Below are 24,536 nucleotides of genomic sequence, written 5' to 3'. Positions count from 1 at the left end.
AATTTCCGTGTTCACTCGTCGCACTTGTCACGAAAAAGGGGGAAAATAGATAGGGAGTTGGCTAGAGGAGGTTTTAGTGTAGCCTATATGCCCGTCGGTAAAGGGCAGCTGTAAATACAACTACGGATAATGTGCTGCAATGACTATCCTCTATCTGTCGTCGCGATAGAAAAAAGAGGGTATGGATTATATACTACTTAAAAATATACACTGAGGTCGAATTATCATCTACGTATAGAATGTACACCGCATCAACCATCGACCAGATGGGGGAGGGTACGGGTACAGAGAGTATAGATAAACGGAAATACGCGTACAGGGCTTAACACCCTTGCAATACTTGGCGTAAAAAAAGAGTACCATTGTGCGAATAAGTGGATATTAATTCGATATTGAAAAGTCGTTCGATTTCAGCTGTTATTGTTGATTTTAATCTTACACCGTGTTTGATGATATAATTAATACACGTAGAGAGTATTTAATCGTTTGTTAAACGTGCACTATGCTACATAATATAAGGCAAAGAGTAAAAGACATATGTATGTGGAATCTTCGATGATGATGTTCGTGGACTGTACTATATAGGTGGTTTGATTCAAGTTGATTCTAATGCATACGTATGTAGCTTATAATTTGACGACAACAATTTTTGAACCTGGCGAAGCTAAATGGAAAGAACATAATACTCAAAATTTCAAGTCGCAAGGCGCATTTTTAGGTTTTTTGAAAATTAAATTTAGGTCTAGGGTCGAAAATAAGAAAAAATAAAAATTCAAATAGACGAGATTAAATTTCACGCCCAAGGACGAGATTAAACTTGAATAGAATCAATATAAATGAAGTGCCAAATAGGTAACATGGATAATTTTCAACACATGTAGGTAGGTACCACAATAATACTACGCTTCATGCTTCAAAAAAAAGGTATAATTGATACAAAAATCGTTGACATGTCATTGAAATTCGTAGATTAGTATGGAAAAACGATAAGAAATTATCATAGTATAATAAAAAATTCACAAAGCATTAGGTTACATTACATAATAAATTATCTTTCATTACTAAAATCAGCGAGAAAAAAATGTGCAAATTCGACGGAAATCACTCACCATAGCTCAAAGTAATACACACCAAAAAAATATCGTGAAAATTATTGAAAACAGCTGATATTGTCATGAATGAACGTTCGAATCTCTTAAAACTATTAGATAGAAATACCCGAAATGAACATATAAAAACTCGGACGAAAAATATTTGAATACTTATTGCTACAAACCTTTTACAATAATTGTAATAATAATAATAATTAAAATAAAATAAAAAAGTACTGTAAAAAATATTTAAAAAATACATAAGGTATTGTTCTCCAAAATACAAACAATTTCTTGAAAAGGTGCGAAAATCGAATTAAAAATCATAGATGATAAAATTAAATTAAAAATCGAGCAAAATTCATCTCTACAATATTCCAGAAATAATTGTAGCATTTTTTTGAAAATTTTTTCAAAAATTTGGGTTGATTTAAATTCGAAATGTTTGCAATTCAACATTTAAGCCAAGTATCATAATTTCAGAGTTTTTTCAAAATATGCGATAGCATGAGCAATTTTTTTCACTATTTTCATAAATACTATCGTCCGGCATATGACAATAGGAGTAATTGCACCCCCCCCCCTCCCCTCCGGCCGATCCTCCGGCCGATCCTCCGGGACAACTTTTTTCTTAAAGGGGACATCCTAAGGAACATTTTAAAGCAAACTTGCCCAAAAAAAAGTTGGCCTTACTTACAAAATGGCGGCCATTTTGATTGACAGGTCAGCCGAAATTGTAGATTTTGCCTTTCAAAATAGGACTTGCACGAAATTTTTCAAACTTTACAAAGGTAGATCGAATGATCATGCAAAAATTTATCACCTGTCAAAATTTCAAGTGCTAAAGTGCGTTTTTCGATTTTTGGCGAATTTTTAAAAACCGAATTTAGGCCAAAAATGAAGGGAAAAAATCAAAATTTTACCAAATTGACCATGAAATCTGAAATTTGGGATATACCCTATTTTCGACATGCCAAATCGATTGGAAACGGTTTCAACCCGTTTTGAGCAGTTCTGGAGCCTCCAGCAGATTTTTAGAACTCGAAATTCCCACAAAATTTTATCAAATTGAAGTTGTAAAGCTGAAATTTATTCTAAAAACTAATTTCAATACGTTACGAAGTACTGCAGGTGAATTTCAAGTCGTTTTGGAGCCTCCAGAAACTTTTTGAAAATTCCTGAAGCCTCCAGCAGATGTTTGCAACTTTAAATTTTCACACAAAATTTCATCAAATGGAGATGGAAAGCTGAAATTTACTCTACGCTCCAGTTTTAACACTCTCTGAAGACGACTTCAGGAGGGTTCAAGTCATTTTAGAGCCTCCAGCGACTTTTTTGAAAATAACTGGAGCGTCCAAAAGATTTTTGAAACTTTAAATTTCCCCAAAATTTCATCAAACTGAGATGGAGAGTCGAAATGCATTCTGCAAACTAGTTTCAATACGCTACGAAGTTGACTGCTGATAGATTTCAAGTCATTTTGGAGCCTCCAGCGACTTTTTGAAAGGTTTGTATGACGTTTTTTTGGAAAATTGAAATTTTCTAAAAGTAGCTGGAAGCTTCAAACCCATTTGAAACCACCATGTAGTCTGCGAAGTAAATTTCAGCTTGCCAACTCCATTTTGATAAATTAACGTTGGGGAAATTTCAAGTTTCAAACATCTACTAAAGACTCCAGTAAATTTCAAAAAGTCGCTGGAGGCTCTAAAATGACTTGAACCCACCTGAATTCGTCTTCAGAGGGTGTTAAAATTGGAGTGTAGAGTAAATTTCAGCTTTCCATCTCCATTTGATGAAATTTTGGGGAAATTTAAAGTTTCAAAAATCTGCTGGAGGCTCCAGTAATTTTCAAAAAAGTCGCTGGAGGCTCTAAAATGACTTGAACCTACCTGAAGTCGTCTTCGGAGGGTGTTAAAATTGGAGTGTAGGGTAAATTTCAGCTTTCCATCTCCATTTGATGAAATTTTTTGAAAATTTAAAATTTCAAAAACATGCTGGAGGCTTTACAAATTCTCGAAAAGTTGCTGGAGGCTCCAAAACGACTTGAAATTCACCTGCAGTACTTCGTAGCGTATTGAAATTAGTTTTTAGAATAAATTTCAGCTTAACAAGTAACAACTTAAATTTTATGGAATTTTGTGGGAATTTCGAATTTCAAAAATCTGCTGGAGGCTCCAGAACTGTTCAAAACGGGTTGAAACTGTTTCCAATCGATTTGTCATGTCGAAAATAGGGTATATCCCAAATTTCAGCTTTCTTGGTCAATTTGGTAAAATTTTGATTTTTTCCCTCATTTTTGGCCTAAATTCGATTTTCAAAAATTCGCCAAAAATCAAAAAACGTACTTTAGCACTTGAAATTTTGACAGGTGATAAATTGTTGAATGATCTTTCGATCTACCTTTGTAAAGTTTGAAAATTTTCATGCAAGTCCTATGTTGAAACGCAAAATCTACGATTTCGGCTGACCTGTCAATCAAAATGGCGGCCATTTTGTAAGTAAGGCCAACTTTTTTTTGGGCAAGTTTGCTTTAAAATGTTCCTTAGGATGTCCCCTTTAAGAAAAAAGTTGTCCCGTTGGATCGGCGGGGGGTGCAATTACTCCTATTGTCATATGCCGGACTACTAGTATTTGCGTAATTTTATTCGCAAGCGTATTATGACGATAAGAATCCTATTTTTAATGAAAAATACAGCCAACAAGAATAATCATAAATCATAACAAATATCTACTAATCCACTCAGGATACGCTTACCTATTTATATTACGAGTACATTGGGTAGGTACCTATACTTTATTAAAGAATAAAGAATTGACAGAAAATAACAATAAAACAAACACCTAACGTACACCAACTTGAATTGTTTTTTAAATGTAACGAATTCTATGACATAAGTTTTCAGATTCTAGATAAACCAAAAACACAGGTTAATTTGAATTCTTGAACTGCCTCATTAGTTCCCAAACACCATAATAAAATGGAGTTGAACTTAGGCATACGAAATAAATCATCATGGTCGCTTACTGTTGTTACAACAAGAGTTATATAATCTTTCAAGGATTGGATTAATTTTGTTTTGATGAGTGTAAAATCTTCTTCCGAGACTTCCGTTGAAATAAAGGTATCAACAAATTCAGTGAGCGTTTTCAAAGAAATACCACCTCCACCGCAAATAAAGATTGATAAACGCTTCAAAAATGAAGGCGACGACACGAGCAGATTAATTTTAAACTCGGCGGAAATATCCTTAACAAAGTCATAAAATTTCTTGGTTGAATAGAAAATCTGTCGACTGAATTTAAGAACTTCATCGTGAAAAGCTGACTGCAATATTTGTTGCTTAAAATGCGTCTCTATTTGCGATTCGAGATGAAAAAAACTCACCAAGGCATTCAATTCGTCGAAATTCGCTCCTTCCAATAGTAAAACGCAGACTCGAAGAGCAACTGGACTATTAACCATGACGTTTTGTTTAAACTGGGTAATATCATCTTCGTTTTCAAAGCACAGTTGCATTATTCGTTGCAAATCTTTTGTTCGAAGAGCTTCAATCAAAGTTTCCCAGCAGTTATGCCAGAATGAATTTCTTTCTACGACAGATGCAGCTTGAAGAATATGATGTAGGAACTTTCCGTGTATCAGATTATTTGTAACACCACCAAGGGTGATACTCAATTTCATATCATCCAACCATTTACTCTCGGATGAAATGAGTCGAATCACCGATTGTGTGAGAGTGAGCGGAGTATCGTTCCATAATTCAATCCAAAAATCACAATTGTATCCAGCCAATTCTATCAAATTAACGATAAGAAGTTTAAAAGCACGTTCATTCATAAGGTTTTTGATGTACTGCCAAGTTCTTAAAATGGTCACCCCTTCACGTGAATAAAAATGAAGGAACATCGCATAAAATCCTCCGCGAGCCGTAAAATTTGCGAATTCATAGAGCTGCCGTTCATTCAGTTTTGGTAAAATAAATCTAAGAAGATTCATCTCGTGAAGGTAACCAGTATTCAGCATTTGTTTTTCGAGAGGTATCTTATACCAAAAATATTCCACTGAAGGCCTATTATAAGGCATGGACTCCTTAAACATTCTTTCATCAACAATTTCATCCCACCTGGTTGGTATTTTGTTTAATTCATTCCTTAGACGGCAAATCCAGTAATACAGTTGTGGGGATTCGTAAAAATTTATCAATTCCACGCTCAAATGTCTTGATACACTCGGCCAGATTAGTCTGATATCCTCTTCGAAGAAATACAAACAGGCAATTTTAAACTTTATCTCCGAATTGAATCCTACACAACGCATCATGCGTTCGGCTGTCCTAGCGTAATGAACAGAGCCGTCATGGTCGCATACAAAATCATCGAAACATTGTAAAATATAGTTCTGGTGACGGTAACAATGGAATACTCGTTTATAATGTTCATCTATCCAAAAGTCGACTGAACTCGAAAATTTTCTAAAAAAATTGTCGATCGTCTCATATATCGTGGAAGGTAGAAGTATACTTTTTATCCGGGTATTTTCTATTCCCAATCGACCGTTTACTCTGAATTCTTCCAATAATTGCAGACTCGTGCGATATTGATTCACTTTATCACGCAATAATTCGACATTAATTGCCATTACTGACAAGTTTTTTAGAGAAGGTGGACTAGGATGAATAATATCATATACACCAACACATACTTTTGGCGTTGCTTCAGTCATTTCTAGGCCTTGACGATGGCGTTGTCCAACTTTCATTTGAAGTCTTGAACCTGAAAACGTGTTAATCGAATTGTTTACAAGAGAAAAACAGCCAACAGGCGATGTGCATGCACATTTCCTCGCCTTCTGGAGAAATTGAAAATCACCCTGGAGACTCCAGAGTGACTATGAGATGTTAAAATTTGGATAGGGGTTGATTTTATACAAGACGAAGACATTCGTGCAAATTATAAAAATTTCTATAGTAGGTAAAAACAAACAGAATTACTGTATGCCTTGAGAGCTGACATCACTGAGGAAACCTCCGGGTGCAATGGGTAAACATTTTGTGGGAAACCAAATATTTCAACGAAAATGTTTTTCAAGCAGTTTTGAAAAATTTTGGACCCTAAATTGGATCACTTTTGAGATTGAATTTGGCTCAGGATTTTAGCAGTGTTTCGTGAACAGGGCTGTTGAATTGAGGTAATTTACCTACTACTCGATATTAAAATACGGCGGCGGTATCAAACATGAGTGAAATTTTAATGTAGGTATCTACAAATGTGGCGATGGAAATCGCATCATTCGACTCGAGTCTCGAGTCGAATTCCATTCTGAGAAAAAAAAATAAACGGATAAATGGGAAGGAAATGGCTTATGCTGAGCTCGAGCCTTGAGACGATCACGCCGCCGTTTTACGTAAAAACGCTGACATCAGCGTGTTTAGAGTAAAACCGTGTTAAGTAACGTTCTGCTTGAAAACATGTACGAAAAAGTTAAAAATCAAATTAGGTGACAACACTTCAAAAGCATCGAAGTCATTGAAAATTACCAAAAAGTGACGAAATATTGAGAAAATTTGTATAAAACTGAAAAGCAAGCATTAAAATCATTTAAAATTGCCAAAAATTTACTAAATTTGGAAATTTTAATGCAATTTTCAACTTGTTATCGCAACATGCATGCAATTATTTTTTCTGATTTTTGCCAATTATGATGAAATTTCTGGAAATTTTGTGATGATTTTAAAGATACATAAGTACATAAGTATTTTCATGTTTAATTTTGACGTCAAAGTGTATAATGTACTTGAGGAGCTGAGAATCAAAACTCACATTTGCCACCATAAACGATTTTGAGAAAAACGCGAAAAACTGAGTTAGTAGTGTTGCCAGTTGAAAAAACTTATAATACCAAAATGAATCATTAGATAGCGCTACTAGCACACGATTCCGTGTGTTGGCTGATTTTCACCTAGCTCCCTTCTGCTTTAATATCCAGACAAAAAATGGCAAATGTGAGTTTTGACTCCAAGATTTGCGATCAAATTTTTTTTCACTGTTTTAATTACGACGATAGGGAAAAGTTTGATAACAAGCTGAATTTTGGTACTCGGGGGTTTTTTGATACGCTGAACACGAATTTGGAGTGTCCAGGTGAATCCGGTGTACGCTTCCCCCTTTTTTGTGGACCTTAAGCCCCCAAATTTGTTTTTTTGCGTTTAAGTCCGAAAATATGCAATTTTCTGTTTTTTGGGTCGCAGAATACGAATTTGACAATATTTTTTTTGTAGGGGTGGGGATGAGGGGGTGAGGGGGGCGAGAAATTCAAAATTTAACTATAATGATGTGTGATATGTCGAAATGTATGTTTTTGAGGGTGTAGATCACGAATTTGACAATATTTTTTTCGTAGGGATGAATTGTGGGGGATGAAGGGGGTGAAAACGGTGAAAAATTCAAAATTTGACCATAATGATGTGTGATATGTCAAAATGTACGTTTTCGAAGGTTAAGGAAGGGTGAAGGGTGGGGGATGAAGAATTTTATGTTGGGGAGTCGTCAAAGTCCCGGTAAGAAAATATTTGTAACATTTAAACAAAATTCACCATGATTTTTCACTATAATTGACTGTTGTGGTCGCCGGGGCATTCGGGGGCAAAAATGGCAAATGACATCTTTCATCCCCCACAATTCACCCATACGAAAAAAATATTGTCAAATTCGTGATCTACACCCTCAAAAACATACATTTCGACATATCACACATCATTATGGTCAAATTTTGAATTTTTCACCCCCTTCATCCCCCACCATTAACCCTTACGAAAAAAATATTGTCAAATTCGTGATCTACAACCACGAAAACATACATTTCGACATATCACACAACATCATTATAGTCAAATTTTGAATTTTTAACCATTTTCACCCCTCAGCCCCCACCATTGACCCCCTACGAAAAAAATATTGTCAAATTCGTGATCTACACCCTCAAAAACATACATTTCGACATATCACACATCATTATAGTCAAATTTTGAATTTCTCGCCCCCCTTACCCCCTCATCCCCCACCCCTACAAAAAAAATATTGTCAAATTCGTATTCTGCAACCCAAAAAACATAAGGGAGGATACCATTGTACCATTTTTTTAGGGTTCATTGTATGTTTTTGAATTACACCCGTTTTGAGGGTGCTCACAGTCCACTGTGCACCCCTACTTTGAGTGACCATAGGTCCACCCCCTTTGGGGTGGGAAACTTCGCTGACTCTTCATTCGACGTGGAATAGTAAAACGAAATCAATGAGAAGCATTTTGCATAAAATTGCATTTTTCGGACCTGAACGCATAAAAACAAATTTGGGGGCTTAAGGTCCACAAAAAAGGGGGAAGCATACACCGGATTCACCTGGACACCCCAAATTCGTGTTCAGCGTATCAAAAAAACCCCGTCTACCAAAAGTCAGCTTGTTATCAAACTTTTCCCTGTGGAATTTTGCAAACAAAACTAAGTTTTCATCGAAACTTTGGTTTTGAAAGTGAATTTCACACCAAAATGACTTTGATCCAAAAAAAACCGCATATGTCACATTATACTTAGAATGTAAAACGGTACATCCAAATTTGCCATAAAACGGTATTTTTTTTTTTTTGGCAAATCGTCGTTGACATACTAATTCCTCGTAAGTCCAGCTTTTACCGAAAATCACTTTTTTGTATATTCTTATAGGAAAAAACACGAGGAATCGAATGGAAAAAACCTCGTAAGTCCAAACAACCCACAAGCGCTCCTACCGGACCGTTTTAAAATTTCAAATAAACAAAACCTCGTATGTCCAAAGTTTTTAGGACAAAAACCTCGTAAGTCCTCTGGACTTACGAGGTTTTTGCCATGAATTACCATGGACATACGAGGTTTTTGTTACAAGAAAACCTCGTATGTCCACATTTCATTAAATAAAATTGAATTAACTGATGTTGAAGTAATGATATGTGTGACGAATACCATCCAGGTATTGCCATAAAACATAAAATTGAAAAGTTGCTGGAATTTTTATAAAATGAACGTTTTAAACAGTTTTTTGTGTCTCCTGAAAAATTTCACTTTTTGGACTTACGTGGAATTAGTATGTCAGCGACGAAATGTGAGTTTTGATTTTCAGCTCCTCACTTATTTTAGGTAGGTACCTAGCATATTCTTTGTAAATTTTGACGTCAATTTTCTTCAGCTATTGAGATGATGTACTTCTACTTATTGTTTCAACTTTCAAGTTTTATGATGAATAATTCAACGCAAAAGCTTTTTGGTAAATTACGGTAATAAACTTTCGGTAAAATACCGCTGCAATTTGCCAACTTAAAATTACCCCTTACAGCCCTGTTCGTGACACTGACATGAAAGTATTTTCAGTGTTCAGTGTTTCTAAAAGAAATACCTACGTCAAATCTTGGCCACGTTTTTCGGGACACTCTAATGCATACAGAATACATATAAATACTTAATAACTTTAATAACTACGTATATTTGTACATACCTCAGCACCCAACACTGAGCACTAACGATGGCGATTTTAAAGGAAAATATCAAACCACTTATAAGATCGGAACAACACGGAGTCACGGAACACGATAAGTACCTACTACAAAGGTCTGTACTTATTTAAAATGCACCGATTTAAGATTTAAAAATACCACAATGAAAATACGTCAATCACCAACAGAACTAGTTAACAAGATACACGAGATATGTGATTAATAACGTACATATTTGCACTGGAGCACTAGCCAGTAGTAGCACTATGACTGATTGACTGCGAATGTGACATGATGTGAATGTGAGTGATTTCAAAGTTCAAACTATAGATGGGCACTGATTCTTAATCTTTTTTATCAAGAATAATTCCCTATCGACCATGTGAAGGAAGACTATGACGTCATGGCGTCAACAATCCTCAACAGCGGTTCGGTTCGGTTCGGTTCGGTTCCAGTACGACCATAGATATGAACCCTAAACTGGATCGGAAGCGGGTGAAGCAAAAATTCTTCACCTCCGGAGAAATTCGACCAATCAGAGTTTTCACCTCCCGGCAACTGATCAATCAGAGCTTCAGAGCCTTCACCTCCCGGAAAACACGTGGTCAACTCGATTTGGGATTAGTTGATTTTTTTGCTTCACTTTTTCCTGTACTTTTTGAATGTAAGTGGCCGATCCTGTTTAAGGGTTCATATCTATGAGTACGACTTACGAGAAAGTACTAGATAAGATAAGCTGATACTGCAGTCGTTGCTGCAAATTTCCCAGAATTCCTTTTCTCTGTTTCTGTTTCGTCCAACAGCAACATGATGAAAAACACTTCTAACGACCAATTTGGCCGAATTATTTGCGGCGTAAGAAATTCAGCCAGCATTCTCCAGTTATGGGTCTAAATTGAGGCCGAACAGGCGAACAATACACATTTTGGATTTTCACAAATGCCAAATGGGGGAGGAAAGGGACACCTGAAAACTTCAAGTCCAACTTGTTTAGGATTTTGAAAAAGGGTCATATGCGACCAATCAAAATGGCTATAAAATTTGCGATAAATTCGAATAAATATTACCTATAGAAAAAAAGGTTTCTAGAGCAATTGTGAAAAATTTAGAGCGCAAAATTGAGACATGGTCTTTCGAATTTTGAAAAATGGTCAGACCGCCTATGAAAACTGGTTGAAAATTTGCGAGATAGGTATCCAAATATTTGGAGAAAAATGCTTTATGGGCAATTTTGAAGAATTTCAAGCACAAAATTAGGTCATGATTTGTGGGATTTTCATTTCAAGTAGTGTCACGTGACTTGAGACGTAACCTGAATGTATTTGAAAATGTTTAATATTCAAGGAGTAGGTAAATTATTATTTTTTTTTTTTACAAGACCTTAATTTCTCTGCATTAGACATTTTTAAAAGTTGATAGGTTTTCTTGTACTCGTAGAAAAACTAAAGAGTACAGTTAGCTTTTTCCAGAAAGACTTTGTTTTGTTTTTAATAAGATATTTCAAGCAAAATTAAAGTGCAACTTGAAGTTGTTGAAAAAAAAAGTTGACGAGTTTTTCATTTTTTCTGTTTTAATTGATTTTTGAAAGAAATTAAGCTTCCTACAAGATCATGGAACAGAACAACAAAATTGCAGAACATAATCCTAAATTTTTTGGGTTTTGATTGGTTTTTCTTCTAACATTGTTTTTGAGTATAGGTATTTTGAACAAAAATTACAGAGCCTATTGAAAATTTTTTTGAAGACTTCTCAAATAAGCTCCTCGGTATTTTATGCCAAAAAAAATGCACAAATACAAAAAACACACTCATACTAAGCCTAGGTACCTGTTTTATTCTAAATCTTGGATAAGTAAGTCAAAACAGTGAACTTACTTTGAATGAAAAACGTATACCTACCCATGTTTGAAAGTTCCAACAAAAGTCTTCAAAAATAGTTGATTAAATACGTGGGTAATTCAATAGGTACCTATTATCATAAAAATTTAATAGTAGCTAAATGTCTACGTATCTGTAAATTTTTAATCCTACGTATAATAATGGAATTAATGGATACCTACTTATCAACTTATTTTATCGATTACCTGGTTCGAGTTTCATCTACGAGTATATAAGGACTATTGAAGTAAGTATCCAAGTACCTACTACCTACCTACCTACCTACCTACCTACCTACCTGATGAAAAATTTAAATATTTGTTCATTTTAACTCGATTAACTAACTGTCAAGACAGGTGATATGTGTATAGTCTTACGTCAGAGCATGAGAGCAGATGATACGCAATTCTAATCATACTACCGAATCATCGAAAACATAATATAGGCCTAGTTTTAATCCAATCGACCGCAGTATTCACCTTACCATTGTACAAAATCTCTACATTCGCTTCAACTCCATAGATCAGCGATTAAGATAACATTATTGTGGTATTAGGGCTTCGTAGTAAATATTTCCCTGTCCCTATTCAGCTATCCCTCGAACTAGAATCAGGCAGCGATGTATTGAGATGTACCTAATCAAGATATAGCTAATTTTCAACGCAACAGAAGTCAATTGTTTACAAGATTTTCAATCCTCGAGGGAGGGAGGTTTTTAAATCGCACAAAAAATTCGCCATTTTAGCTAAACCAAAGACAGAAAGTATTCGAGTAGGTATATAGGAAGGTAAACGTCATTCGCACACAGGCCACAGCTTTTGCGTTTATTTACAATAGGACAGATAACAGGAAAAGAATCAGCTGTCTCGATGCTGATGATTCGCTGTATATGGTATGTGTGAGATGGGAACGCAATATGCTAATTTTTAAAACAACATTGTTGATAAGTGGTTTATAAACAAGTGTGACATACGTTACATAACACTTAATTTTGTTCGCTACCTGTTTACACTAAATGGTGACACGTGCGACTAAGTGATAGTCACGTGTCGTTGCGAAGTGTGTGTGCCACGTTTTGTTATTTTAACGAAAAATCACAGAAGTCGAATTATTAAGGGGTTCGATATATTCGTGTTGGAAAATTACCCAAGCATCGAGCTAACACAGAGAGGTAAAAAAATTTCACAATTTTGGTCAATAATCAATAAGCGATAGGTGTACGAAAAATTGGTCTTCACCATATAGAACCGAACGAGAATTCACCCTCAGCACATTTATAGCTTTCAATTTACACCCCCAGAGTATTTTTCTACATCATAGAAACCAAGAATAGGCCTAATAATTGCAGCCATTTTGCTCGTATTATTACTACAAATGACGACACGGCCTATACAGTGCAATTTTCACGACAAAACGTTCAACGTCGAGCTCTGGGTGCTTTTCTTGAGAAAAATCAATCATTTCGGTGTTGCACAGAGATCGCAGTCCCTTTGGGAAATTCTACACCTGTTTAGCAGCGGAGTACACAAGACAAATACCGCGCATGTTTTTCAACACTTACGCCCGAATGGTATTGCCCTCGTTTCGCGTTTCTGACAAATTCCCGCCCTCTTTTGTCGAAAGATAATAGGGTGTAATTTTTTATTGATTGGTGCATTTGTAACTAAAAACTTCTATTTCCTTGCTGGCTTGAATATATACATTTTAAATTGGTGTAAAAACTGAAATAAATATAAAATATACAGATACCTGGGTACCTACCTATTTACTTCGAGAAAATCTATTCTAACTATTTCAGTTTTTTTTTTCTGTTGAAAAATCCATAAAATGAAACAAATTGTTTTTCAAAAAATTTAATAGGTAATGAAGCAACATAGGAAAGCATTCAAACATTGAATAAGCCCTTAGAATTACAAATAGAAACGGAAAAAATTAAAAAGCAAAAATAAAATGATAAACAGGACAGAAAAAGAAGATGGATTCCATAAAATGGAACCAATAGACGAAATATTTATGGCCATTTATGGGCCAAAAATTTGATACATCAAGAAGAACATTTTACATTCCTTCGTTGAAAAATTCATTGATACTGAGCACGTCATTAATATTTAAATACATCATAGGTAAATGAGAATTGAACGGTAACAACTTTTTTCTAAAAAATAAGACTAGATGCAAAATTAAAGATAAAAAAAAGGTAGATACAAAAACCAAAAATAAATTATTTTACAAAACAATAAATAAATAAATAGGTACATATTGCAACAATATATGTTGCCTATTTGTATAAAGAGTCTTTGAAATGTAGATATGACGTAGAAATGAGATTCTAAACGTTAAACTAGCTATCTGATTAATAATTTTTAGGCACCTGAAAGAATAATTTCGAGTTGACATTTGAAGAATATAAATTTATGCAGCTATTAGGTAATCAAAAAGAGTACTGTATTGAAGAACATATCTCGATGCACGAAATAGAACGAAATTGTATACAAAACCATGTGTATGAAATTAATTGTAATTTTCGTTCAAAGATCAAAAGTGATATAAATTAAGTAGGTACCTACTACTACTTTTAACTTGCCTTAATCTGACAGATTTAAATTCAAGGGAGAGAGGACTCTGCTTGAATATCCAAAGTTGAAAAATTCATGACAGAAAAAATAACACAAAGGTTATTAGACGTGTTTTTTTTTACACAGATTTTGGCAGATTTTCGAGAATCAGGATTTTGGACGTGTTTTAAAATCTCTTTTTTAAGCACTTTTTAGATTCCATTCACCAACTTTCAAAACCTTAAAAATCTTATTTTTCTAAATCCAAAATCCATTTTTAAAACCTACTACTTACTATAATGGATTCTCGTGGATTCTAAATCTGCCAAAATCCGTGTAAAAAGAACGCATCTATAGTCTAAGGACTATTAAGTGCAAAAAAGAGTTCATCCGCTGTTTTTTTTGGTGTGGGGGGGGGCAAAAATGTTACCAGGCAGAAAAATGGTAGGTAATTACTGGTTCAGGATTCACAAAAATGTGTTCTAGAGTAGGTAGATCAGTATTCAGAAAATTGAATCTATTCGTACAAACTACCCAATCAATTACACATCCAATTTCAATTACCTAGGTAAGTAGCCTATTATCTAATCTAGGTTTGAAAAAAGTCTCAAATGAAATGGAATTTTCCAATGATTTTGTTTTTTAAATTAAATTCCCAAACATTTTAAAATCCAGTTTAACTTGTCTTAAAACTGAAGTAAGTAAATGCGAAATAATATTTCAAAAGTTGAAAGTTAAAGTTGGAAAAAATGATTTTTTTTAGGTTTAATTCTAAAAAACACACAAACTGACGTTATTGTTTTCAAATTTTCTCCCATTTAAAAAAATATTATCTTTCTACAAAACATTATTTATAAAAAAATCCAATTTCCATTTAGCAAAAGTCGTGACACAAATTTTCGTGTTGGTTCAATTTTATTATTTTTCCATTCGATTTTTTACTTGCATGATTTGGTAACAAAAGACATGAGGAAATAGGACTCACTTCGTTTCCTGACATACTTAAATGTTGAAATTAAGTCTGAAAGTCAATTGAGTTTGCACATTTTAGCAAAAAATCATTTTCATTCTGAATATTATATATTTTTTTTTTCTCAAAAACTCCAATTTCTATTCATCCTCTCTCTCAAAATTCCACTCCATCGAATTTTTCTTGTATTTTTTTTTCAATTCATCGACTGTTTTTAAAATTAAAAAAGAACCAGAAATAAAAATTGGAAATGTTTCAATCATTTTGCTGAAATGTAAAAAAAATCAAACGTATCGCGAAAAAAACGTTGGAAATGTCGGAAGATTTTTGACTATTAAATTCAGTGAGAACCCCAATTTTGAAAAAAAAACAGTCACCTAGAAAATATTTCAGCTTTCAATTTATCTTTAGAGAAGAGATATGGGCCTTTGAGAATGGCGAGTATTTTCGAGAGAATCGTGGTTTTTTCGCTCAAGCCCCCACCCAACCTATTTTTCGAAAAAATGGACCTATTACAAAAGGTAGAAGATTTGAGGTTCTGAGTCGATCATATAGACATTCTCATCAAAATTCAAGACCACTTTTAGGGTTCTACTGAATATAGTGAGTGGCTAAAAATTTACCAATCGCTTATTGGGTAAATCGTGTTTTGAAAATATTTCTTCTCGAATATTATTAGCGTGAATTATGCCAAAAGAATGGAAGATACCATTTCTGCAATTGGGAAAATATTCTGGAATTCAGTGGTGGCAATTCTCGGTCATTATATTGTCAATTTCAAGAATTCGAAAAAATTTTATACTTTTACCTATAATTTTTTTAGCTGTCTTTCTCATTTTTTTTGAAATTGGCAACAGTGAGCAAAAAATTGGCACTATTGTATTTCAAAAAATTTAAGAAAATATTCTCTCAGTTTCAGAAATGATATCTTTTTACGTTTTGTCATCATTAATATGACTATATGAGTAATATTTTTGAGATCAAGAAATTTTCAAAACACAAATTTACCCAAAAACAAGCGACTTGCAAATTTTCAACCACTTAGTAAGTTGGTAAAACCTTAAAAGTGGTCTTGGATTTTGATTACAATGGTCTGAATCGACATAGAATCTCAAATGCATATGTCATGAAATTGGGCAATTTTTCCCAAAACGGGTTAGGTGGGTGGGGTGGGGGGGCTGGAGCGAAAAAATAGGATTTCCATTCAAAAATATTCCCCTCTCTTTGATACCTCAAATTTCTTCTACAGGAGCACCTTTGAAGCTACAATTTTTCTCAAGTATCTTTCAACTCAAAATAAAGATCTCCACTGCATTTGATAAAAATCTTTCCGCTTGTATTTTCACCGATCCGCCTTATTGAACATGTTAAAATTGGGGTAAAATGTCACCTTGAATCGATTGATTTTTTGGTAAGCTAAGACAAGTGAATGCTTGAGAAATCACAAGTGCAGGTAATTTATAATTTGTAGGTTTAGGTTATTTTTTTTTAGAAGGTACGTTTCAAAATAAATAATTTCAAATTCTATTTCGAGCATTCAAATATCCTTTTTAGAAAAGAAATAGAAGGATGTTTGCCTATTTGAAAAATTCTACGTATAGTTTAATCATAAAATATTCTTAAAAACATCGTTACAAAAAATTCTGATTGAAAAAAAAACATAGGTACCTACAAGAAATCTTGATGAATCTGTCTCGTTCCATCATACAGCTACATGCATGTTCCTATAGCTCTACAAAATGCCAACAGTACCTATACTTACGTAAGTATTATAGGTAGAAAGGTACGTACCTATTCAAAGGCTCGGCATTTTCATCGACATTTCACAAAACATACATTATGCAGAATTGCATGGAATTAAAATGGACGTTTCGAATACTCGCGATCAATTCGGTAGGTATTAGGTAATCTATTCAAACTGCGAACTACTGCTACGACTATCTACAGAATAATTAGGAGAATGATTAAGCGACACATCTGATGGTGTTTCAGGTGTCCACACTTTGGCGTGCATCACTCCATTTCCAACATTTTCCTTATTGCGTGACCACGACAAAGAATGTATCGCATAGGGAGACCCATAAGCACCTGTGGACAATTAAAAACATATTCGAACTTGTATTTTTTTTTACCTAGGTATCTACAGTTACACCTGATCAGCGGTGAAGCTAGTATCACGTGTCAATGTACCAATTCACCTACGTTTAGATAACATTATACAGGCCTACAATATTCGTTTCGATGCAAATTTGCAAAAAAAAATTCTACATGTAGGCTTACAATGGTACAAGTACTACATCTCCATCATGCAAGTACGAAAGTATTGTGTAAAAATTATTGGGTAATTTGGCACACTTCATTTAACCCAGGGTACCGAAACGATATACACTAGAAACTACGTGTGAGGTTTAATAGCGTAAGGGAGTCCATTAATGATTTGTACATTATATTGTTGTCGCGGTTATTAGGTAAACTCTGCACCCCCGAATGCGGTTGAACAAACGCATTTATTTTTAAATTTAGGGGTTGAACTGGCGTCACGGTCTATCAACTTACACACAGCTGCATTTCAGCTCTGACCCTTGGTTCAAATTTGAGTAAACCTAATTCATCTTTATGTTTTAGTTTTCGTGTGGATGTCGATTAAAAACAGGTCGAAGAGTTTAATGAACGTATTGTGATGTATGAGGTGTGATGATGTAAGTGTTGTATATAAGGTTGTCATACCAATGACTTGTCATTTTACGTTTTTATGCAAATTTTTCAGTATAGTTATACTATATGTTGGTGCAGTATCAGGGAGCGAATTGTTCACGATAATAAATTTCCATCAGTTTTGATATTTTGAAAATAGTAATTTTTAATATAGGAAGGTGCCTACCTAAAGAAATGTTAGAAGCAAAAATGTTCATTTATTTTTAAAAATCTTATTTTTGGCACACTTCGATTTGAATGAGACTAAGCTAGATCAGAAAAAAATATTTTAAAACTCCTGTAACCAAAATTTTAAATGCAGATAGGTAGGTATTTATTTTTGGATTTTTGATTACTCGTCGCATCTTTTAAAATTTTGAAAAATTTGAAAAAAAAATTGTTAAACGTGACAAATTTTACACCTTAAAAAAAATAAACGAACTATCTTTATTCCTTAGTTACAAAAATAAATCATTTTTAAGTAGGAGTTGGCTGGGGGCTCCTGGCCGATGCACTAAATGGGACCCTCCAAATTTCAATCCCCCCACCGTTTTTTCCAAGTTCTGATACTTGAATGCGAGTTGTACAGTTAAATTTGTTTTGCTTTTTCATCAAATTTCGCGAAAATAAGGCAACTTGACAAGAAAAAACTGGAAGGAGGGGGGGGTGGCTGAAAATTTGTCGATTGTTATAAGAAAAATTACGACTTTTGCCGAATAAAATGACGAGTAAAGCTCCTTCTTTAAAAAATTGTTATTTTCCTTTTTGAATTTATGGAAGTTTCAAGCAATGATTTTTTAAATTTAGATACCTATATGAATTGGCTCGGCCGAAGCAAGGGCAAAAGCTTTCAAAAATTCGGATTTCGAGAGGTAAAAAACAATGTTTTAAAAATTTGTTTATTTCTTTTGATCCAAAACTTTAGAATTTAATGATGAGTTTTTGAAAATTTCAATTTTGAAAATAAAAAGCAAACAGACCATGAGTGAAGCAAGGTCAGAAGCTTTGTTTCGAGAAGTTAAAAAAAAGTGTTTTTTCGGGTGAAAAGATCGTTTTTTGGCTTGAATATTTCTTAAAATTACAATGATATATTTTTTTTAAAGTGAAAGCTCAACTTTTTAAGTTCTTCTTTGCCCTATTTTTAACTGAATAATTTTCAAAATGTGGTACTGGTACCTCAATACACCTGGAATGTGTGAGCAGTGGCGTAGCCAAGGGGGGGCGAAGGGGGCCATGCTCCCCCTTGAGAGCGAAAATTTGAAAGAAAACATGCAAAAATGGACGTTTTTTCGTTGTTTGGACCCATTTTTTTCGAAAATTTTCGCTCTCGCTTCGCTCGAGCAGTAATTTAGCCTTCATTTTCATGAAATCACCACACATTACAATAGATTTCCAGAAAATTACCCCTCATTTCGATTTTTTATGCCTAAAAATCTGGGTTTGCCCCCTCCTTGAGAAAATCCTGGCTACGCCACTGTGTGTGAGGAAGGGAGAAGAGGGTTCAGAGCCTTCAGTTTTGATCCAAATTTCAAAATATTCCAAATATAAAGTAATGTAAGTATAGGTAGAGATGCTACCTAATTATTCGTAATTTGAAGATGCTGAGTTTGGATATTAGTTCAGTTGTATTCAAATCCCTCTTCCTTCCTCTCTGAATCCTCTCCTCTTAAATATGTTAATGACCAAATTGAACATGGTAAAAATATTCCCAAAAAAATGAAAAATGAGTTGTGACGAGTCATTGTTGACTTTTCAAGAATACTGACAAGTAGGTACCTAATAAAGAAACCTCTTGACGAGGTGTCCACCTTCGATTTAAACGGTATACTGCGATTTTTGGAAAGAACGTGGTTTGAAACCCCTAACCAAATTTTCAGCTCCTCAAATGAATTTGTCGATTTTTGACGAATTTTTGACGAATTTTTGACGAATTTTTAAATATACCAATTGACCATTTTCGACAATTTATGCTTTTTTCAATTTTATTTATTCAACGTAACTATCACGATTCAAATTTCACTGTTTCAATATACTATTTTGGAGCCTCCCTGTGCGTTTTTTTTTCAATTTTTCCATAATTTTTAAATTTTTCCAGATGAGAGGGGAGGGGATTAATTTGGGTAGTTAAAAATCCAGTTGTGCCTTATTTTTGACCTATTCGGTGAGTTTATCTGCATTTTGGTCAATTTTTAGGTGAACATCTGGAGTGTGTTTTTTTTATACCTATTTGGAATTTTTTCCTCGTAAATGCTGATCAAAGAAGCGCTGGAAATATTCGTCTGTAAAGCGGCTGAAATATGGAGAAAATCTTCAAGCAGGTCAAGAATAAGCCACAATTCGATTTTCAGCTGCCTAAATTAATTTCTGCGTCTTCCGAAGAAATCAGAAATCTTGCTGGAGACTCCAGAATGGCCCAAAATGGTGAAATTTAGTAAATGTAATCATTTTTGTTGAAATGAATAAATTTTTAATGTTTTTTTTTTTAAAGCATGAGTCACTAAAATGGGTCAATTTCAGGATTTTTAAAAATTCATCTGAAATCAATTTGGGCAACTGAAGTTTCTTGGTGACTGAATCATGATCCCATTCAAATCGAAGGAGTGTATATCTGGACTTCTTCCTGTGGTAAGTTTATAAAGATTCAACTTTTTTTTTTTTTGGAGAAAGTCTGAAAATACTTTTTTTTTGAACACCAATTTTTTTTAATGGAAGTTTTGATTTCCATTAATTTGAAGGCGCTAAAAGTTTTCAAAAAATCAAATTTTTAATATTGATTCAGATTAAGCTTAAAAAAGGAACAGAAATTAAATTAGCGGGTTTTTCAAATTTTATTTCAATTTTTAAATGGAACTTTTTCAATCAATTTTTTGTTTTAGTTCACCATCAATTTTGAAAATGCATTAATTTATTACAGATTTTTGTTGTTCATTTTTAGAAATTTTGTAGGAATAACAATTTTTTGAGAAGTTTGGGACCTTAAAAAAATTTGAATTCTTGAGTTTTTTTGAAACACCTTCGATTTGGCTGAAATTCTGATTCGCGATTCCACAGTCCTAATCAATTAAGAACATCGAACTTTTGGTAGAATTAAATTGTCACCTATACCTATCGAAATTCAGGGATCTTTGGTGCCTGGTACTAAACTCTAATTGAATTTTTATACTTTGAATAAAATAAACCAACCTACCTCATTTTATCACCACCAATATGCCCCTTGTCTACGTATGAAATTCGAATAAAACAATTTATTTACACTCGTACATCCACCTACGAAGTATTTTTAATTTTCTCCATCATTAAGGTAGGTACCGAAGGATGAGACTCATTAATCATACACCATAGATATACTACACATACAAACAGTAGTAGTATTTTTCAATTGCACATTTCAAAATAATATATAGACCTAATCAAAGAAGAGGGTTCACGGAGGGTGAGAGAATTAACACCTGGCTATACGTGAATAAGTAGGTATGTAAGTTGGTCTACTTTGCAGAAAATTACTTCATGCCTCATACCAGGAAATTTCTAATTACAAAACGATGCTACACAGTAGATAAAAATAATAGAAACAAAGTAGGTACTCACCTCTGACAATAATTTTCCTAGGTTCTTCTTTAGGTGTCTGTTTGTAAATTCTTCCATTAACGGTAGGCATCTTGATGGATCCATCCGGATTACACGAGTTTTTATCAGATTTTAAAAGTTCGCTGAGAAAATTGATGTATCCTATGGCTAATTTCAACGTATCTACTTTGGATAATCTTTTTTCATAAGGTAGAGTAGGTATGTGAGCTCTGAGCCCTTCAAATGCATCGTTTATACTTTGCATACGACGTCTTTCGCGCATATTGGCCGCTTGACGTTGCTGAATTTGCTGCTGAGGGCATTTGCTTTTGCGGCAATGTCTTTTGAATTTACCATTTCCTGAAAAGGGAATCATCGGGTGAGTTGCAAGAAGATGAAGGTAGGTATTAATGGAATTGTATAGGTAAGAGGTAAGTGAAAACCCACCAGTTATTTCTGGATCACTTCCATAGCTGTAGTTGGTAGAACAATCAGAAATAGACCCATCGTCTTCGTCTGCGTCTTCGAAACTGTCGTCGTAAAATAGCGAATCGGTTGTTACGTTTTGATCGCCGATGTTGCCCCCTAACATGAAACCGTTTAGTGCAGTTGAAGAAGAAAATTCGTACATGAATCTTCTGTTCATTGCTTCAAATCCAAAGACGTCCGTTTCAAACATTTTTCCAAATGGGCTCTATCTTTGAAAAGAATACGAATTTTATTTCAACATAAGGATCGTGTATTTTTATGGAATCTTGGATGGAATTTTCGTACTTAAATATCTAGATACCTACTTGACCATCTTAATTTCTATTCTAATCTAATAAGCATCTAGGTACTGCAGTAACTAGGTAAGTATTTTTTTTCAAAAAAAATGCAAATTAAAAAAACAACATTTAGGTACCTATAAAGTTAAAAAATCGATGGTTCTGTGTTGAAAAAAAAATGAGAACACCTCTTACTGCTTACACTTTAAAAAAAATTAAAGTTTCTTCAATTTGTAAGTCCAAATGATCTCTCTCGTGTAAAAAACCATCGATGAAGTATCAATATTAAAAGTACCTACTCAATTATTAGCATTATAATTAGGTAAAATAATTATCTTTTGTGCTAAACCTAACCCACCAATTGAAAATTATAGGCTAAAAATTAAGAAAAAAAAACAGAAAATCACAACTTACCATATTACAACGTTACACCACTTGATACTATGAAAAATTCATACGCAATTGAATTTATTTTTTACGAATTGTCGAGTACTTAACGATGGCCAAACTACTGATTTATACACGTGCGCGCATTTAACCATACTGATAGTGATGATAAGGGTAAAAGGGTCATGTACCGTTATCACTTTTTTTTTCAGAGAGAATCATGAAGAGTAAATAAGGGCGGTGCTGTTACAACGCTACCCTTAACAAGTAACCAATGAAATTTGTTCAACGCCCAGCTTTTAGTGAAAGGAAAATGAGCATTAAATAGATAATAGGGATGGAAATTCAACGATCTGAGTGATTTTCATGAAGTTTTCTTCATGCAAGTATAGGTAGGTATCGATTCAATTTTTTCGCTTTTTTGAAAATCGTGGGTAAAAGTTCGGTTTTTTCCCTAAATTGCAACGAAAAAACCATTCGGTTTCTATTAATATTGCCCAGAAAAAATCTGCTTGTTGTCAGAATTATCAGAGGCAAGACTGTTTCTCTTTTACAGGTAAAAATAGCCAAAAAATTCCTGTTTTTTCGCAAAATTTCTGGAAACCCCTTTTGTTATTTGATTAAAATTTCCAGAAAATATTGCTTTTTTGCTTTAAAGTCTGTTTTTTTTCTGTCAGAATAAACACTATAGAATACAAATAGAGCCATGTTCCTTAAAAGTTGTCGAATCAAAATTCAAAAAAGATTTTTTTAAAATCAAAACTGCTAAAAAGTCCGGTTTTTGGCAAAATTTTGGAAAAATTATACCAAAATTAACGTTTTTATTAAAAATTGAACGAAATTAATTCGAACAAAATAAATGAAAAATAGTTACGAAATTTCGTAGCTATTTTTCATATTTAGAGTTCGTTAACCTTAACTCTGAATCGTATCGGTACCTATTTTTATAAACAAGACATTATAACGATCAAAAGAACGCAACAAAAAACATCGTTTTTTTAGTAAAAATTTCCGAAGAAGTCATCTCGCTTGCTTTTTCAATATTGCAAAAAAAACAGTTCTCTATCAAATCACCAAAAAAACTTTATTTTTTGGCCAAAACTACAGAAAATTCTACTTTTTTGTAAAAACTGTAAAAAAGAGCAATTTTTTGTCAAAATTTCTCCAAAAAAAAACGTTTTTTTGGTCAAGTTTCCAGAACGTCTGGTTATTTTGTCAAAATCCCAGAGGGACCGTTTTTTTTCTCGTCATGATTTGCGCAAAATATTTTTTTTTTCTCATCAAAATTGCAGAGAAGGCTCACTATATTCAACAACTCAAATTGCAAGAAATTCTTCCGAGAGAATGGTTATTTGAGGAATCAGATTTGAGAATTTAGTAGACAAGAAAAAAAACGTTAAAGAAAAATTTAGTTTGTTGAAGTATCCTTCCTCCTTCTCCGTCCAACCTCGAGGGTCGAGTGTTAGTGTCCAACTGAAAGTTTTTTCTCAGTCGCAGTTTAAAAGGGCTGAACTACCGAAAAAAATGAGTCATGTAATAATTTTTGAAAACAGATGCGAAAAGCTCTTCACCAAAATGATTTACCTTAAAAATTATTCGAGTTGCAGACAAGTAAAAATTATAGAAAAAAATCAAAGTGTCTAATCCCAGTTAACAAAATATTTTCAAATTTGATTTTTTCTGATTTTGATCAAATTCTTTCTTTTGTAACAAATACCTACTTAATAACCCAAAATAATTTAAAAAAAATTGATGCTCCCTTAAAAAATTACAGTGTATCAATCCAAAGTTTTAAAAATTTTTAGCATTGGCTGGTCGTCTTCAAAATGAAAAGTTACATCAAAATCCACTTGGAAAAATTTTTTTTCATAAGAGTTTGAAAAATTATGTTCCATTTATTGCTTTCATAATTTTCATCGAGTCTATCAAGGGATTTTTTACGATCAACAATTTATTACAAGTTTCATTTTTTTTCACATCTCATTGTCAGATATTTCATCTCTCATTTTTCACCGTTAAGCATCATTTTGAAAGTTCAGTGGCAGTATGATACCGTAGACCAACTGCAAAAAACCGGAGCAGATTTCTTCATGACAAAAGCAACCGA

At 33.7% G+C, this 24,536-nt stretch overlaps 2 protein-coding genes across 2 annotated transcripts; both read right to left on the bottom strand.

Annotated features, from left to right (window-relative positions):
• Window positions 1–911: 911 nt before the first annotated feature.
• LOC135844918 (uncharacterized) lies at window positions 912–9,963 on the bottom strand. Its single transcript, XM_065363312.1, has 2 exons — window positions 9,615–9,963; window positions 912–5,864 (listed from the first exon to the last, which is right to left on the bottom strand). The coding sequence occupies exon 2, from the start codon at window positions 5,848–5,850 to the stop codon at window positions 3,991–3,993; it is 1,860 nt and encodes a 619-aa protein (XP_065219384.1). The 5' UTR covers window positions 5,851–5,864; window positions 9,615–9,963; the 3' UTR covers window positions 912–3,990.
• Window positions 9,964–13,393: 3,430 nt separating this feature from the next.
• Window positions 13,394–22,612, bottom strand: LOC135843924 (pancreas transcription factor 1 subunit alpha-like). Its single transcript, XM_065361976.1, has 4 exons — window positions 22,457–22,612; window positions 21,723–21,973; window positions 21,297–21,635; window positions 13,394–17,102 (listed from the first exon to the last, which is right to left on the bottom strand). The coding sequence occupies exons 2-4, from the start codon at window positions 21,952–21,954 to the stop codon at window positions 16,924–16,926; spliced, it is 750 nt and encodes a 249-aa protein (XP_065218048.1). The 5' UTR covers window positions 21,955–21,973; window positions 22,457–22,612; the 3' UTR covers window positions 13,394–16,923.
• Window positions 22,613–24,536: the final 1,924 nt, after the last annotated feature.

This window comes from Planococcus citri, chromosome 4, assembly GCF_950023065.1.
Source record: "Planococcus citri chromosome 4, ihPlaCitr1.1, whole genome shotgun sequence".
Taxonomy (NCBI): Eukaryota; Metazoa; Arthropoda; class Insecta; order Hemiptera; family Pseudococcidae; genus Planococcus; species Planococcus citri.
The sequence above is the reverse complement of the archived record's forward strand: the minus strand, read 5'-3'. Positions and strand labels throughout refer to the sequence as shown.